This window comes from Argentina silus (genome assembly GCF_951799395.1).
Source record: "Argentina silus genome assembly, chromosome: 20".
Lineage (NCBI taxonomy): Eukaryota > Metazoa > Chordata > Actinopteri > Argentiniformes > Argentinidae > Argentina > Argentina silus.
This window is the reverse complement of record NC_139674.1, coordinates 10380122-10395141: the sequence shown is the minus strand read 5'-3', so window position 1 is coordinate 10395141 and position 15020 is coordinate 10380122. Positions and strand designations below refer to the sequence as shown.

At 45.2% G+C, this 15020-nt stretch overlaps 2 protein-coding genes across 3 annotated transcripts; one reads left to right on the top strand and one right to left on the bottom strand.

Moving 5' to 3' along the window:
- Positions 1 to 456: 456 nt before the first annotated feature.
- Positions 457 to 3596, bottom strand: ccdc59 (coiled-coil domain containing 59). 2 transcript variants are annotated; one of them, XM_083691720.1, is made up of 4 exons: positions 3360 to 3596; positions 1789 to 2158; positions 1206 to 1314; positions 457 to 890 (listed from the first exon to the last, which is right to left on the bottom strand). In XM_083691720.1, exons 1-4 carry the CDS (start codon positions 3508 to 3510, stop codon positions 726 to 728), a joined length of 795 nt encoding a protein of 264 aa, XP_083547846.1. In that variant the 5' UTR covers positions 3511 to 3596; the 3' UTR covers positions 457 to 725. The 2 variants fall into 2 exon arrangements, with proteins under 2 accessions (XP_083547846.1, XP_083547847.1); XM_083691721.1 differs by having other exon boundaries at positions 1789 to 3087; positions 3360 to 3494.
- A 237-nt stretch (positions 3597 to 3833) lies between these two features.
- On the top strand, positions 3834 to 14748 carry mettl25 (methyltransferase like 25). Its single transcript, XM_083692566.1, has 12 exons — positions 3834 to 4092; positions 4242 to 4415; positions 4649 to 4755; positions 4956 to 5558; positions 5862 to 6009; positions 8884 to 8978; positions 9428 to 9457; positions 10118 to 10191; positions 10939 to 11032; positions 11768 to 11842; positions 12296 to 12367; positions 14468 to 14748. The coding sequence occupies exons 1-12, from the start codon at positions 3867 to 3869 to the stop codon at positions 14564 to 14566; spliced, it is 1797 nt and encodes a 598-aa protein (XP_083548692.1). The 5' UTR covers positions 3834 to 3866; the 3' UTR covers positions 14567 to 14748.
- The last annotated feature ends 272 nt before the right edge of the window (positions 14749 to 15020 follow it).

Sequence of the window (15020 nt, the reverse complement as noted above, 5' to 3'; positions counted from 1 at the left end):
CAATTTGTTCACCCTTTTAATTGTCAATGGGTTGACCTTTGTGGTGGATTCAAGCAATTATGAAAAAACATCATTCGTTTGTGCAAGTCCCATTAGCCGAGTGTCATCAATAACAACACGCAATTTTAAATATTGTTAAGGTCATGAAAAGGTTAAATGATTATTGCATAGGCTATAGTAAGCTCAAAATAATCATGTCCCATCTGTCGATTGTCATCAATAACAACCACTCTAAATATTGTCAGGTCCATGAAAAAGTAGATATTCAGGACCAATGATTATTGCATACACTGCTGAAAGACATACTAGAATGTAGTATGTAGAATGTAGAATGTCGTACATACTTTAAAATTCAATAGAATCCAGGAGGGACATACAATGTTAGACTCAACAGAAGAAAAAAATGTGTATAAAAAGGCAATGACAAACCAGACTTTCATTTCCAAACCTTTCTTAATAACTTTTAATAAAAAGGTTGCTGTTTTGGAAGAAATAATTAAATATTTTACAAGAACAGTTCACATCTCATTGAATGCCACCTTGTGGTCCAAAACTAAAACACACCACTGACATGACTGAAAATCAACCATAATACTGAGCGCTGTCAGTTTCCACAAACAGTGCTCTTTCTGTGGCCAAAAAAAGACACAGTCTCTATGACACAATAACTGTGGGAGTTACACTGTGCACTCTAAAATGTCCATTCATTCTCTGTAAGTCTCTGGTCATTTCCCAGACTCTTGAATCTTCTGGAGCAGGTATTCCATCTGAAGGTTAAGGTTGGGCTGTCCTTTCTTTGTCTTTTTGCTCAGCATCTGAAAGGTCTCCAATTTTTTCTGTTTGTACTTCTGAATAGCCTCTTGTTTCTGTTGATTCATCTTCAAGAATTCCTAATGGAATAGAAAACAAGACCACTTACTGTAAACTGTACTTTTGAACAAGGAGAAACATTTTTCCTTAACACTTGCAGTCAAAAAAAGGTTTGACCTAGAACCAGCTGTCCCTGTGGGAGAATCCTTTGAATAACATTTCCAGAACCAAAGCGTTTCTTTATTAAGCCTTTTTATTAACAGTGTTTATCTCTGTTTTTTTTCGAAGAGTGTAGCATAAATATCTGGGCACATTAAGGTGCTGTTTCCCAGATAAAGATGAAACCAAGTCCTACTAAATAGCAGACATTGCATTACAGAGGAAGTCTTCCTTACCTCTTTCTTATTTGCACGCTTTTCTTTGACGTTCTCAAACTCCTCCTTAGTCTTCTGATAGGACGTCTTCCTTAGCATTTTCTTTTTGCTCCGATTACTCATAGGGAGACTGAAAAAAGACATTTCCACATTGTTAGAAACCCAGAGTGACTCCTTCAATGTGGGGTATGCATGACATATGATGATAGTGTTGTCAATGCACAGCAAACAGTTATTTCCTACTAGACAAAAACAGCAATAACACATCTGCACATTGCATTGCAACACTTTCTGCAATCGGCATAGACTCTGACATCATTCTGTACAATGCACTGCAAAGGATTATTGCACTTTGACTCTGACTGCAATAACATTCAGCACAGGGGTTTCCAACTCCTGGTGAGCTACACTGCTGGGTGTGTACATACCTTTGTTCATGCCCTGCACTAACACACTGGATCAACTAATTGTGTTCCAATGTTAGTGGGCTGGGCTGGAACAAAACCCTGCACAGCAGTAGCTTTCCAGGATCAGAGTTTGAGAGCCCTACAATGAGCATGAACTATTTAGCACTAGTGGTCAGGTTGAATTAGGTTTGCTCTACCTGTCAGCCTCTGCCGGTGCAGGGGGCAGAGAGCCAGAGTCAGTCTGGTCGGGGGATATGACAGCATCATCTGCTGCATCAGGTTGTGTGTCTGTGGATGTAGATTGGTCCGTTGGTGCATCATTCAACTCGATGGGAGCTGCTCCCTCTTCTACACGGCCTGCCATTCTGCCTTTGGTTCGGTTTATTCTGTTCGTCCTAACCTCCATTTTCAGTTTTTCAGCCTCTGCCATGTACAGATGCTTCAGGTGTTCAGGGTACTCCTCCCTGTATTGGGATTTTACCTCTGGGTTCGTCCTCCTCTCCTTCCGTAGAAGTTTGTTGTACTCATGTTTCACTTTCTCCTTCCTTTTGAAGGCGAAGCCCTGACCTAAGTGGGAAAAAGACAATGGTTTAACTAAGACTGTCAAACTTAACCACATACTGTTACATTTACATTCATGGCATTTAGCAGACGCCTTTATCCAAAGCGACTTACAACAAATAGGATGTGTCTAAGCAAGTGAATAATCTAAGAGTCATCATAAGAAAAAGTAATCTATGCTAGGCTATTGGCAGTCACAATGCTAGAAGAAGGAAGAATTACTTTTTTTTTTTTTTATTATGAATTTATTTACAGTAGAGAAACTGTACATGGGGGTAGTGGGGATGAAGAGGTCTTTAGGAGGGACAGTTAAGATGTAGCCTGAAGAGAGGGGTCTTCAGTCTACAGCGGAAGATAGGTAGTGACTCTGCAGTCGTGACAGCAGTGGGAAGCTCGTTCCACCAGCGGGACGCCAGGACAGTGAAAAGCCGTGACAGAGTAGTGAGGCTGCTGCATCCACGTAGAGGCAGTGGTGCCAGGCACCCAGCCGAGGTGGAAGAGCAGAGTGATCGGGCAGGGGTTTGGGGGCTGACCATTGCTTGCAAGTAGGGAGGGGCTGTTCCCATTGCCGCCTGGTAGGCGAGCACTAGGGTCTTGAATTTGATGTGAGCTGCTACCGGGAGCCAGTGAAGAGTGCGAAGGAGTAGGGTGGCATGGGAGAATTTGGGGAGATTGAACACCAGAGGGCGGCAGCATTCTGGATGAGCTGCAGAGGTCTGATGGCGAGGCGGGGAGCCCGGCCAAGAGTGCGTTGCAGTAGTCATGGCGAAAGATCACAAGTGTCTGGACCAAAAGTTGTGCTGCTTCTCTGGTGAGGAATGGACATATCCTTCTGATGTAGAGGAAGAATCTACACGAGCGCGCTGTCGCTGTGATGTTCGCCACACAGGATAAGTGGTTGATCCGCATACTGTGTCTTGTAAATCACAAAAGCACTGGTGAACAAACAGACCGCATTCCTGTCGTAACATTATTCATATCCCCAGATTAGTAGTTCAAATAATAATTCACATAACTGCTTAAAATAATAAGTTAGCTGTTTGCAACCATTACACACTCGCTCTGACGGGCTACCTTGACAGCACATATTGACTGTTTTGCATACACATAACACAGTATGTCTCGCTGAATGTGCACAGTAAAGTAGCTACACCTACAGTATATATTTTATTTACATAATTAGTATATAGCTAGCTAGCCAAGTTACCTTCGGCAATACTGCCATCGAATACTTTGTGCTCGGGGACCCATTTCTTCTTGCCGGTGCCACCCGCTTGTCGAGAGTTAGATTGACTTCTCTGGCCACCTCTTCCGCCAAATTTACCTTTGGTATTCATTTTCTGATTTACTGGTGCCATTTTACTCAATGCTAACAAAATCCCAGTTAAAGAGTAAAGTGTTTACAGTTCTCATGCTGCCCTGCATGTGCTTCCTTCCTGTCGCATTGTCATGACGTAAGTGTCTTCTATAAGACATTACCAATCGATAAAAGAGCAAATCGTTCGAGAGGGAGGACATTTGTGTTGGTGTAGCATATGGATACCATTCATTGGGCTCAATGTATTTAGGTACACCAAACATGGCCTCCACACAAGGATAAGAAAATGATCGTCGTTTATTTTTTTTTCAGCAAGTAATGCCTGAAATGCACAGTCGAGGAGAAATCCTTCCATATCCCACATCATGCACGTCCATGTTAAATGAGTTTTCATAAATGGCATCTCCTATTAATTCTCTTGCAGCGATTCAGAAAAAAATCGATGAAGTTAAGCGCTTCCTCTCTGTTTCGTTAAATATTGCCAATGCGCACACAGTGGATTTCTACACCCGCGATGTATGGGACCAGTTTATGGCTGTGCCACCAGTGGAATTGTTGTCAGCGATCATTTCGGATGATGTCCACAAGAGGGCGCCAGGACATAATTTAAGTCACAGAAATGGTAAGGCTTGCATTAAGGATTATGTGTTCAAATTCTGTGCTCAGAAGGTTAGATTCAATGCAGAATTGTGCTTTTTTTCTTCCCTAGTGTGTCAACCTCTGTAGTATTTGGAAATACATCCAACATTTATAGAACTTTCTCTCTTGCAGAAGAAGCCAAGACCACCTTTGGTTTCTGTGATGATACAAAGCGGCTGGTGGATGTGGCTGAACTCTTGGAGGCTGCCAAGGCCCATTCTCTGCCTGGTCTTGAAGTCTGTATGACCAGGAATGAGCTTCTGCTATTCCTCAGAGAAACTGATGTCGCCTCATCCCTGGAAGAAGGTAGCGAATACGGACCCTGTGAACTAATAATATAATATAATAACAGTAATAAAGTCAGGGCCTTGGTTCTTTATAGTCAGCTGGTATATTAATTTATTAAACTGAACATATAACCATTGTCATAACACCGTCTCTCAGGGTCAAATTAAAGCGTATAATTGCATTAAGTGCAGGGTTATGCAGGTCAGACATCATCGTCATTGCGTGTTTGTGATGTAATGACTGTGTTCCAGGTGCAGCTGTGGGGCCTGACGAGTTCATGAACTCTAAAAAGTCCCATGAGGTCCAGGCCATGTCCGAGGTGGTGGCCAGCATGGCCCAACGCTGCAGAGTCAAACAGGTAGCCGTCCCAGGGTATTGGTTGTCTTCAGGAAGCATGCGGTGGCAACATATTTTGCAGCAGAAAATGGAAATCTGTTTTCATTCACTCATTCCCCTGTTTTGTCCCTAATGAACACAACCTACTGTAACAATGTTTTCAGTATGCTTTTCTCAGGACTAAGTTATTTGGACTGTAAACCCTTCTCCCCCTGCTCCCAGGTGATCGATGTGGGCTCGGGGAAGGGCTACCTTTGCTCCTTCCTGTCCCTGCAGTACGGGCTCCAGGTGTACGGCATCGACTCATCCAGCACCAACACCCACGGCGCCCAGGAGAGGAACAGGAAGCTGAAGAAGTACTCCAGGGCCTACCAGAGGCACAGCAAGGCGGGCAGGACTCGGGGAGTGGCGCCTCCTTCAGGCACGGAAGGCCAGGAGGACATTACCCTGGGGGAGGAGGAAGAGAGGAGAGACAAGGTGGAGCAGATAAACGTGGTGGGACTGAATGAGGAAGAGGAAATGACATCATCGCCTCCAATTTTGTCAGAGGATGGGTCCCCAGCGGAGGGGACGTCGGACCCAAACAGCCCAGATCCAGCCTCGGAGGATGGCTTCTTTGGAGCCCTGTCCGTGGACATGGTAGAGCCTGTCTCCCTCCGGGTCCAGCCTAGTCAGCTGAGTAGGGAGGAGAGGGAGAGGAGGAAGAGGGAGAACCTGGAGAGGAAGGCCCAAAGCAGGGATAACAGTAACAGCATTCTGTTCTCACCCCTGACCTCGTACGTAACAGCGGAGACGGAGCTACGAGAGATCATCACAGAACTCGAGGTGAATGATACTCTGTTACCTGCAGTCAATGTTGCAGTTACACTGTAGCAGGGACACTTGGGATCTCTATGATTCAAATGTAGCTTTGGTTGAAATGAATGTTTTAATATTCAAACCCACCTGACCTCGCAGTAATACAAATACACACGATCTGTGTCGTGCTTCTCAGGACCATTGAAAAAAATACTTCAAGTGTGTGCGTAGTGTATATGTCAGTAATCTGGCTTCTCTGATGCCAGCGCAACTTGATGCCATGAATACAGTGTATTTCATTTCTGAGCACTCTCTGTCATCCAACCCCAGGATGCGGTCATGGTTGGCCTGCACACGTGCGGAGACCTGGCGCCTAGCACCCTGCGCATGTTTGTGGCCAAACGGGAGCTCCTCTCTGTCTGCAGCGTGGGCTGCTGCTACCACCTCCTCTCTGAGGAGTTTGATCCCACTGGACAAGGTAATTACACGCCCATAGGGGAAAAGCTTGGCACACTGGGGGTACAGTGTGTGTGTGCGTGTGTGTGTGTGTGTGTGTGTGTGTGTGTGCGTGTACACAGGGGAGCCAACACGATAATTGGCCACCTTCACTGGCTTTGTTACAATGTTCTCAAAATACCCCCTCTCCTTCTCCTCATTGGCCAAGTCTTTGCCTCCTTCTCAAGAGTCATTGGAGGAGATGGTCTGAGGCCTCTCCCCTTTGATCTTGTCCTAAAATGCCCTACTGAGAAGGAGGCAAGGAGAGAGGACACAAGGAATCGAGGAGCGACTTTCCACCATATCTCCTTCACTTATGCTCATCGTGCAGATCAATAATCAGTAGGGAAAAGTGAATAGCAAGCAAACACATTGTTTATTCTGTTCAGTATTTAATGGCAATATAGTTTCCTTGAGTCCTCCCTGCTTGTTGCTACCTCAAAACACTGTGGCTCAGTTGGTAGAGCATGGCATTAACAATGCTAAGGTTGTAGGTTTGATTCCCGCTGGGACCATATACACTGAGAAATGTATGCACTCACTGCAATGTAAGTCGCTTTTGATAAAAGCGTCAGCTAAATGGCATATATGATTATTATGATTATGATTATTATTATTATTATTATTATTATTATTATAGTAAAACACATTGGAAGAGAAGGTCAGAGGGGAGGAACTTCAGATCTTGGATGCGTTTAGAGGAGGAGGCGAGGAGAGAACACATAAGCAGTCAAGGAAGGACTTTGAGATTGAATCCCTGTGATGCCTTGGGACTGCCATGGCCCCCAGTCTCTCCCCCCCTCGAGAGAACACATGGTTTCCATTGTATATAGGAGTCCCAGCCAGAGCCAAACTCTTACTAAAGACTTACACTGCCCTACTCTCTCTCTCTCTCTTTCTCTCTCTCCCTCCCTCCCTCCCTCCATACCCCATCCCCCCCCCTCCCTCCCCCTCAAGGAGGCCTGTAACTCTTCCACAGACCTCCCCCCGTTGTTTTTATGCTAATCATAACTCTGTCACTGACGGTGTCTACTGTGTCACTCTCCTCCAACCCAAGGGGCATATGACGTTGTAAAAACACGTACTGGTCTTAGTCCATAGGTCAGTGCCATTGAGTGCATGACGAGTTCACAGCCAATATGCCCTCTGTAGATTCAGTTAGGAAAGAGAAAAGACACTGCTAGAATCATTGAATGGATTTATAGTTTCAGGATAACAGTTTAGGGCTTTGAAAATGTGATATTTTTGACCCGTCTAATTGAGAGGGATTGAAGTGGAAATGATTTGTTCAACATATTCCGACTCTGCATGACATGGAGTTCGTATTTGCCGTCATCTTACACATAATCAATGCAAAAAAAACAAAAAACATACTGTCCGTTAAGTGTAGAATTATGCCCTCGTGACATCAAAAGCGGAGTCAAACCAATGCAAGATGTCACTTTCTTTTGACCACACAGATTCAGTATCAACGAGTTCCTTACTGTCATATCTTCAGATAGACACAGAGGTGCCAGAATGTAACAATTCCCTCTGTGTATTTCTATGACCCTGCTCTGCTTTCCCCCTCCCTTTATGGGGTACGAAACTGCGTCCATTGTCTCTGACGATAATCCCTGCGTGCTTTTAACAGTGATTCTGCGCCGTTGGCGAGAGCTGCTTACTATCACGCTGTCCCTGTTAACAGTGTGACCTCGACACTGGCTCTGTTGGGGCCTACATCGTTCGAGCTGCGTTGATGACATCAGAGCGGTTGATTGAAAACACTCCAGGAGCGCCAGCGGTCCCTCGCACGCTTCTCCCCTCTCGGCCTCGCAAAGCATTCTGGGACGCCGGCCAAGTCCTGTGGTGTACTACCTCACCCTCAAATGGGATCCAAACTGCTAAAGAGCCAAGAGTTGGAGGATGGAGATCCTTAAGATGTGTAGGAAGACATCCATTGCGATGTGTCATATGGAACGACACTAGAGACCAGACTCACTGGTCTATATACCATTGGCTTGTCATGTCTGTTTGCTTTTTCTATTCTTTTGGCCTCAAGCACCTAGTGTAATACCCAACAACTGATTCAGGATCAGCATCCCCAACCCTAGCCTCAAGCTCCACCATTTTACCCTGAACAACAAAAACTAGCCTCAGCATCAGTTCTTTAAAGGCTGTTCAGCGACACGCAGAGCTAAGAGCCCTAGAGCCACCACGTCTCCTTCCTGAGCGCCAGGAACAAACAGACGCCCTGTCGCACGCTATGATATTAGAAACACTTGGGTTTGAGACGAGGAAAGGAGGGCAGGGGAGTGGGGGAGGGGGGGGGGCGATCCCCTCCAGACACAGTGGTGGTCAGCATGGCTGAGATTAGGCTAGCGTGTTAGCGTGCTAGCATGTGTAAACAGCCCTCTCCGCATATTGTAAGCTCGCCGTCAAACTGAAAAAGAAGCCTGTCTGCTTCAATAGACTTAAGGGGCTAGCTGCTGCTCCCATGTGTCGGACAGGAGGTAAGCGTGGCACAATGGCTAATGGGTTAATTAGCGTGGCGCTTGTGTTCTCAGGTTTTTGTAAAGGGGGGGGGGGGGGGGGGGACTTTAAAGCAAGTTCCGGAGGCCCCTCTGAATAGCATTAATGGTTCTCTTCATCCACCCTCTCCCTTTGGATTTCCGTAGCCCTGACCTCTGCAGCTGACTCTGTTAGAAATGATAATTTAAAAAAAGGCTGTCAAGAACTGTCGCATTCGAAACCTTCCATGCAATGTATAAACACACATTGTTCTGTTAGTTTTGACACAGCTGTGTGCATGTGTGTGTTTGTGTGTGTGTGTGTGTGTGTGTGTGTGTGTGTGTGTGTGTGTGCGCGCTATGCACAGACTCTCCGACCAGTGTGTGTGGATTCCCCATGAGCCAGTACCTGAGGGACCAGTCCTGGTTTTGTGGCAGGAATGCCAGGATGTCTGCCTGCTTAGTAAGTCTGCCTCAATATATGCCATACTTTATTCAGCGAACTCTCATTCATAGTCTCTGAGTATATATTCATACACACAGCTATTTATGTACGACTCCATCAGCAATTAATTTGACCTTTAACGCCCCACTGTCTGTCAATGCTGGTCTACTGGGATAGCAGCAATCTGTCAGCATTTCTTAATCGTTTTCTTACCTCGAAAAAAGAGACTAGTCGCACCAATCCACTGTTTGTATACGCTTATTCGGCAAGTACCGTAAGCATGTTTGGCTGATGTAATCATCTATTGAGATTGCTGTGGGGAGACTCAGCCCTAGTTTACAGTTGGTTGGAAGTCCACCTTTTTGCGACCACGAGAATGTGACAGTTCGGGTCACAGGTGGCAACAACATTCTGGAGTTCTAACTTTTGTAAAAGCAATGACATGCTCTCTATGTTCTCTTCTGTAGGCTTTGGAGAGAGTTTCAGTAGGCCAAGGGGTAAGTGCAGTATATTATAATGTCAATATATGAACACAGTCAATTTGTAACTGCCCATCAGCACCAAACCATAGGTCCTAGTTCCCCTATGACCATGCCATTATGTGTAATAACAGTTCAATCCATTTCTGGCTATTACAAATTCACTCCTGTCAAAGCTAATCAAAGCTGATCGATGATATTATTACATCCAGAAACTGCCCATATGTGCATTCCCAAACTAAGTCACTAAGATCCTGTTTTTATTGTCCACATTCCAGAGTAAAGTCGATACGGATGCATGGAAACAAACTGCCCATATTTCTCAGAGGGATTTTTACATCAAGTCTGATTTACTGTTCCAATAGGTATCTGAGCTGTTGTCTATAGTGTGCCGGGCCAAACCCGATACATGATCCGGTCCTAGCCATTAATAAAGAATGTGTATGAATATTAATGTAATCACAAAGAGATGGGTTGCGTGTTTAAACACCGTCTCAAATAAAAAAAGAAGGTCTGATTGTGCATTTTGTATTATAGGTTAGGGGTTCTCATGGAAAATCTCCCCGATGTGTTTGAAAAACACACCCTAATTATTAACAGGGAAAGAACAAATATCTTGAGGAAAGATTAAAAAAAAAAGGCAACAAAAGGATCTTTGTTTTTTGGGTTATCCCACAGATACAAATGGAGTCCCTCTTCTACAGGGCTGTCCTCCATGTCATTCTAAGGGACCACTACAGCTCCTTTAAAAGGTAAGTTTGGTCTTCTTAAGGTAAGTTAGAGGACCCCCCCATAAAGCAGTGTTACCATAGCAACCAGATCACAGGTGCCCTGTTGGTTGCATGATTGACAAAGCTCTTTAACAGTTGCTTCTCAACTGTTCACGCTGATCGCCTTTTTTATTATGGAAAGCTCCGCTTCCAAGTGCTGAGTCACGTACAGTACATTCAGCTGTGGTACTACAATATCAGATACAAAGAGTAAATCGCCAAAGTGGAGTCAGGAAGTCATTCGGGGAAAAAAAATGGAACATAGTCTACCACACAGTGTAAGTGATTGTCTGTTGAGAGGGTATAACAAGTGAAGCAGAATGACTGTTCGTGGTGAAAACATTTCCAGTATACCGTACGCTCACGTCCTTTGAGAGTGGGGAGGTACCCTCTGTAACACTCACACACGATGACAAGCTGAATGCTCTCACTGACAGCTCTCTCCCAGTAGCCAACGAGGAACTGTGTGACATCAGGATCACATAGCATAATGGTGGAACAGATCAAATCACCACTTCAATGCTGTAGTGTTTGTCTACAGGAGAGAGGGGGACTGTTTCACTGTGGTTGCCACTGTGTTGTAGCAAGAAAATCACAGAGCTGGCAGAGACACAAGATAAGAGAGAATCAAATGAATATGACTTAATAAAAAATGTATGTGTGTGTGTGTGTGTGTGCATGCTTACACGTGTGTGTGTGTGGGTGGGTGGGTGTCTTCATCCTTGGCAGCGAGAAGCGTGTAGGTAACATCTACTCCAAGTCCACCTCGTTTGTGGACTACATCCGGAGAGCGCTGCGGAGGCTGGAGTTGGAAGAATCCAAGGTCAGTGTGGGAATTTGGGAATTTCGGGAACAGACTTTGGAATGTTATTCATTGAGAGCTTTACATCCTTGGTGGGAATCACACACTGCAGTTGCAGTACTATGTAAATCAGGAGATCATTCCTTAATGGTCTATAAGGACTAAGTCCTAAACCTTGAGAAAATGTCAACTCCCATCACGGCCTTTTGGCATCATACTGTGCAATTCAACGGACAAAAGTCATTATCTGCAATGGCATGTTGAATAGAATCCTTGAGCAAGAGTTCAATGTATTTGGTTGCTCTGAATCGGTTTTGAAACTGACACATGAACTTAAAGGGTTCTCTCGAAAATCAGAAAATGGTAAAGAAATATTTGTGAAATCTGCTTGGAGTAATTCATCTCTCAGAGCAGGGGATCATGAGTCAGGCATTGTTAAACGATCAGTGAGTGTGGAGATTAGGGAATATGTCCCACCTGGCTCCCCTGTGAAGAAGGGGGGATCATATTTCTCCCCTGTTGCTGGTAAAACCTCAGATTGGAAGGTTCAATTGTTTTGTGTTATCATGTCACTCACATATCACCTCAAGGTATAAATCTGCTCTCTCTCTCTCTCTCCCCTTAACCACCCACCCCCCCTCTTGCTCACTCACTTTCATTACCTTTTCACCTCTTTCTCATTCTCATCCCCTCTTTCTTTCTCCTCTCATTCCCCCCTTCCTTCCCTCCATCCCTCCCTCCCTCCCCCTCTCTCAGCTCTCTGACAGTGTCATCCAGGGCTACCATGACACATACAGGCCCAGGATGTGTGAGATGGAAGCCTTCAACATGGTGGGTCCTTACAATATTACTATGGTGTTATTAAGTGAAATCTCCCCCTTGGCTTTCTTTGTCCTGTCTTTTGTATTGCTGAGGAGTTATTAAGCCTTGTTAAGCTGGGTTTACGCCTACACTACTCCTACAATGACTTGTGTAAGCGCTCTGTGTGAAAAATGTCCTGGTGTAAACCTAGAGCTATAATGCATTTAAATTGCAGCCCATCAAGTGAGATCTTCACTGTCCTCAGGGTAGTCACACAGCTCAAACAAATAAGCTGGTTGTAACCAAACCTCGTTTTTCAGATCTGAGGTTGTCAGATTTCAGTGGTGTTACTGCCATGCCTTGTGCCTTGCTCCCCTTTGTTAATTGACTGTACCTTTTTGTCATGGATCTGATCCCATTGAAACGTACACGTACTGTACCTGTTTTCTTTTCTGTTTACTTGATCTCTGTTTCCTCTTGCAGCTGAAGGTGACTTTGGCTCCCTGCATTGAGGGCTTAATCCTCCTGGACCGTCTCTGCTACCTGAAAGAACAGGTAAAGTAAAGTCCCTCAACCCTTATGACAGACCACAGACACACAAACAGAGGCATCTCAGTTACCTGGCTTCCTCCCCTTGTCTACTCCAGTTCATGTGCACTGAAAATATGCACCAGGCTGGGTGAAAGCAATATGGCAGAAGCCTCGAGTATTTGTCAAATGATTTGAGACCAGAGCAGATAATAAAGGGAAAAAGGTGTAGGAAGGAGGTCATTCTTTAGACTATTGAGACCAATCCAACTCCATGAGTCAACATTCCTCAAAGAGAAGAGGCGCCATGGTGCTCTCCATTCTCTCCTTCCTTCTTTCATCCTCTTCTCTCCATCCCATCCCATCCCACCCCATTCCATCCCACCCCATCCCACACACAAACACACAAACACAGCCCAGATGTGCTGTAGGGTCTAGCTGTGACACCAAACCACACAGTGCGAAACCATGCGTCTCTTTTAATTTACCCATAATTACCCATGTCTGCTGTCTCCAGCGTGGGCTTTGGGAGCATATGACAACATGACCTCAGCCACCATGCAAGGGAACCATTGTTTCACAGCCAACCACACGGAGGACTGGGCCACACATTGTTTCACTAATTACAAATGGATGTGTTCATTCACAATGTGAAAAGAAGGCTCGTCTCTGAAGGTGGTTTAAGTGGCTTCTTGAGACATATGCAGAGACAATGACTATGCTATTCACGTGTAGCCATTCCAGTCATGTTTTCTTAGGAGTTGATTTTCTGAAGACGCAGTCATTTAGAACCTCAGGTTGTTTGTCAATCTCTTTCAACAGCGGTATGACCGTGAGAACGGTGTAGTTACTGTGTTCCAGGTGATTTTAGGGGCAATGGCAATATCACATCAACTCAGCTATAGGCCTACTTGACGATGACTTCTCTGCCTATGTCCATTCTCCAGATACATATTCTCACTCTCCTGTTACGGGTCAGAAGTTTAGTTTTTGATTTTCCATTTCCGGTAGTGAGAACATGCTTTTAACCCGAAACCCCCCTAAAACCTTCAGCATGGACACCCAGACAGCCCGCTAAGTGATTCTTGTGACCATATCTGAGGAGATTTCAAAGTTCTGGCCAACATACCATAACATAACATAATCTCCAATTTCATAGGGAATCATTTCTATTGAAGTCATAGTGGGTGCGCTCAATGCTCATGTAACATAAGGTCCCCTTAGCTCCTATAACTCAACTGTATATTTGTCTCAGGGGAGGCTGGTGGAGGTAGAAATCGGAGGACGGGCTCATTGTAATGCAAACACGTGTGTCTGATACCCATTCCTCATTCCTTTCCATGCATTACAATGAGCCCGTCCTCCGATCTCTACCTCCACCAGCCTCCCCTGATTTGTCTCTAGGTCTCTGCGATTTGCTTGTGTGGAACGTTAAAGGGACTTTGTGCCTCGTTACGTTACCTTGACGACAGATACGCAAGTCCATAGAAGTCCAAGTGGACAACATGAGAGTTGTCGTCCGCTCCTTGGAAGGGTGGCGTCGGCTTATTGGGTTGTAAACTCGACACTGTAGCTCCCGAGCCAAAAACATCAAGTTAATCTGTGATTTGAGTGATCATGGCGAATCATAGATTGTCCACAGGCTTGGAGAGGATAAGAGTTTGATTTCTTGTGGAAATGCATCCCCCTGATGAGATTATGTAAGAGAAACTAATCATGCTGATTCTTATCCTGGTTCAACCCCAATGTTGTCAGACTGTGTGTGTGTGTGCGTGTGCCCGTGCGCATCTGTTAGTACAAGCGTGTGTGTGTGTGTGTGTCTGGTGACCAGTGCAGGTTGTTGAATTAGCTGTGAACAACAGGCAAGCCTCTCCAACAGGGCAGCAAGGCATCAAGCCGGGCCTGCTCACTGGGACATGCTAGTTTCACAGAGGAACACCATCCACCTAACACAATATTTGCACAGATGTTACGAGTCGGGGGAATCATTAGGAAGATCTCTCACTGGGAGAGCAGTTCTCATCTGAGGCTCCACTCCACGCTCTGTTCAAAGACTCACAGTGTGTCTTCTTGTGGGGGGGGGGGGATCTTGGATCTCTTGACGGGTGTGTTTCTGTTGTGTTACAGGAGGACGTGTTGTTCTCTGCTCTGGTGCAACTCTTTGATCCGCTGCTGTCACCAAGGTGTTACAGCGTCGTTGGAGTGAAGGCAACCTGGGGAGCTTGAGATCTCTGGAGAATCTGACTCTTTGTTTCGGTTTGTTTTTAATTGCCATGATTTTAAGCAGCATTTTAAACTGATGACGTGCACCTTACCCAGACTGAATACAGGTGTCTGATTCTACGTTATTTTCTCTATTTTCAATTTCTCTGGTTCCTGCGATATGTGTGTATTGTCCACATCTGTACCGCCATAATAAAGCAATATTAGAAGAAAAAAAGTTCCCAGTGTTTCTCTCTCTCTCTCTCTTTCTCCCTCTCTCTCTCTCTGTGTTCCCACCATGGTCTGTCTTTTCTCCCCAGCCACTGCCTCAGAGGACCAACACATTACGACCACATGGCTCGACGCACCTGGAAAAACCATCCCTCCCTCTCTGGTTTCTCAGCTCTGTGTTTTATTGACTTAATTATTTATTTTAGTGCGGCTCTTGAGAGAACAATGGCTTCAGGGCCGGTAAGGG